The sequence below is a fragment of the Physeter macrocephalus genome, chromosome 11, assembly GCF_002837175.3.
Source record: "Physeter macrocephalus isolate SW-GA chromosome 11, ASM283717v5, whole genome shotgun sequence".
Lineage (NCBI taxonomy): Eukaryota > Metazoa > Chordata > Mammalia > Artiodactyla > Physeteridae > Physeter > Physeter macrocephalus.
The window spans coordinates 107,263,469-107,265,903 of NC_041224.1; the positions used below are offsets into that span (position 1 = coordinate 107,263,469).

Consider the following 2,435-nt stretch of genomic DNA (forward strand, 5'->3'; position numbering starts at 1 on the left):
CATACGTCAAGAAGGCCTCCTGTTTCTTGGACCCATCCTCCTCCTTTTCTCATCCCAGGCTCCTCCGAGGCACTGTTATGCTTTGGAATAAGCATTTTCTGGCTTGTCGTTCACAGCAGAGGGAGTTCTTCCCCCTTGGAGATAAGTCCTTTTATCCCACCAGAGCTGCCAGCTTCCACTTCTAGTGGAGACTGTGTTGAGAAGAGAGGCAGATTTGCTTTCTCAGACTGCAGAAGACATCTCGTTATTCTGGGAAGCCCTGTGGCCACCCATTTTGAAGACATGGGAAGAGGCGGATGCCAGAGTTATTCTTGGTTATAGATTTCACTCATCCTTTTCCACCTTGATTTCAATGAACGAGTTCAAGTCAGGACAGCAGGTTTTGTGGGGTTGGTCAAAAGATGGGGAGACAGGTCCATTCTCATCACCTCCCTCATCCTCCTCCTCTTGGAAATTAGGATTGTAAAGTTCTGGTGGAAGGAGCTGGGCCTCAGCAGAAGGTAAGCGGTCTGAGGGAGGTCCATACACACGGTTGGCTTTGGTGCCATGCTTAGAGTTGGCATCCAGGTGGTAGCAGAGCTGCGTGAGGCGCTGGGCCCGGAAACGGGGAGGCCGGGCTACCCAGACACCTGGCTCATTAAGGCTGTCCTCTTCATCTGACATCAGCTCCTCTGTCACATCCTTCCACAGGCGTTGGTCCTCAGGGCCAAAATGCCTCATGATGCTGGATCGGTTGGCAAAAAGCTAAGGTAGGAGCCCAGGACAGAGATTAGGAAGAGCAACAAACCATGCATTAGGTTTGGGGAAAGGGTTTGGGTGGAAGGGAGGCTGTGTAAAATCTGTGCCTGAGAGAACCAAGTTCTCAAGAGAACCCAAGTCAGATCTTAGAACTGGCTCCCTTCCTCCTCCTCTGCTCCATTCCTGGATCTCAACTCTTTTCTCAGATGCCACGTCCCCTGGCCCTTCCCACTGTGACTTATTTATTAGGGTTTAGAGTTTAGAATCTTGAAAGGAAAGACTAGAAACCTACCCGATATCTGCGACTTCGAAGTTTCTTCTCCTCTTTTTCTTTTAGGCCTTTGAAGGGGTTCAGGGAGTTGCGGTACTCACGCCTCTTAGTAAGGAAGTAGGCTACACAGGCTCCTGGTGGGGAGGGAGAAGGCAGGCAGCAAAAAGCAGGGTCCTCAGCCCTTTTTTTTGCCCTAATACTACTGGATGGGAGAGGGGTGAACCACTGTTTAGACGATGGGCTTTCTGGGTATATCCATCAGCATCTATTCATTCCCCTCTGGTTTAGCTCCGGCTCCAACAGGAACTCCTCCCACTATAAAAAGACAACTCCAGGGAGGGAGGGAGGGAGACGCAAGAGGGAAGAGATATGGGAACATATGTATATGTATAGCTGATTCACTTTGTTATACAGCAGAAACTAACACACCATTGTAAAGCAATTATACTCCAATAAAGATGTTAAAAAAAAAAAAAGACAACTCCAATGCTTCTGTAACTCCCTTCCCCCACTCCCAGTTAAACCTACCCCCAATTCTACTTAGCTGACAGCAGATTACAAGTACTTTTTCAGTAGAAGCTTTCTTAGTGCTACAGACAAATAACAGAAGAGCAAGGAAAGTAGAAAACCCAGGACATAATATTTAGGGACAAAAGGGCAGGGCTGGATTCTGACCTCCTTTTCATAATACCCTAGATTCAGGCTCTGCGTGTAAGTGTCATGTATGATGGTGTTCTGGCCCTTTCCTTCTCCCATTTTCATTTCAAACTGAGTAGGGGAATAAAAAGGCAATTAGAGACAATTCTGTGTATATTGTAGGTGAAAAGAATAACCAAAACCAATTTTTTTAAGTCCTCTATTTTCAAAACCACCTAAATCATCTCCATATGCCTCTTCTCCTCTGGCCAGGAACAGGGGATGAAGAAAGGATGGGATGGGAGTTAACTTAGTTTTTCTCACCTTTCAGCTCCTTGTCAGTGTAATTGTGGGGACTGGTTACCAGCTCCTGCTTGAGCTTTTCCAGAAGGAACTTCACTACTGAAATATTCCAAGAGGACTTGATGCTGCCATAAGAGAAGAGAGTGAATAAGGCAGTCAGTATTTTATTTTATTTATTTACTTTTTGGCTGCACCACGTGGCTTGTGGGATCTTAGTTCCCCAACCAGGGATGGAACCCGTGCCCCCTGTAGTGGAAGGGTGGAGTTTTAACCACTGGATCACCAGGGAAGTCCCTTGTCAGAATTTTTTTTTTTTTTTTTTGCGGTACGCGGGCCTCTCACTGTTGTGGCCTCTCCCGTTGCGGAGCACAGGCTCCGCGGCCATGGCTTACGGGCCCAGCCGCTCCGCAGCATGTGGGATCTTCCCGGACCGGGGCACGAACCCGTGTCCCCTGCATCGGCAGGTGGACTCTCAACCACTGCGCCA

At 48.0% G+C, this 2,435-nt stretch overlaps 1 protein-coding gene across 1 annotated transcript in view; it reads right to left on the minus strand.

The window, feature by feature from the left end:
• Positions 1-2,435, minus strand: part of C11H14orf93 (chromosome 11 C14orf93 homolog) — a 12,180-nt gene continuing 9,745 nt past the window's right edge. The window contains exons 4-6 of the mRNA XM_024117683.3: positions 1,970-2,073; positions 1,031-1,143; positions 1-744 (exon numbers count right to left, since the gene is read on the minus strand). Of these exons, the coding sequence (XP_023973451.1) occupies positions 325-744; positions 1,031-1,143; positions 1,970-2,073 (637 nt within the window). The 3' untranslated portion in view covers positions 1-324. The remainder of the gene's footprint in view (positions 745-1,030; positions 1,144-1,969; positions 2,074-2,435) is intronic.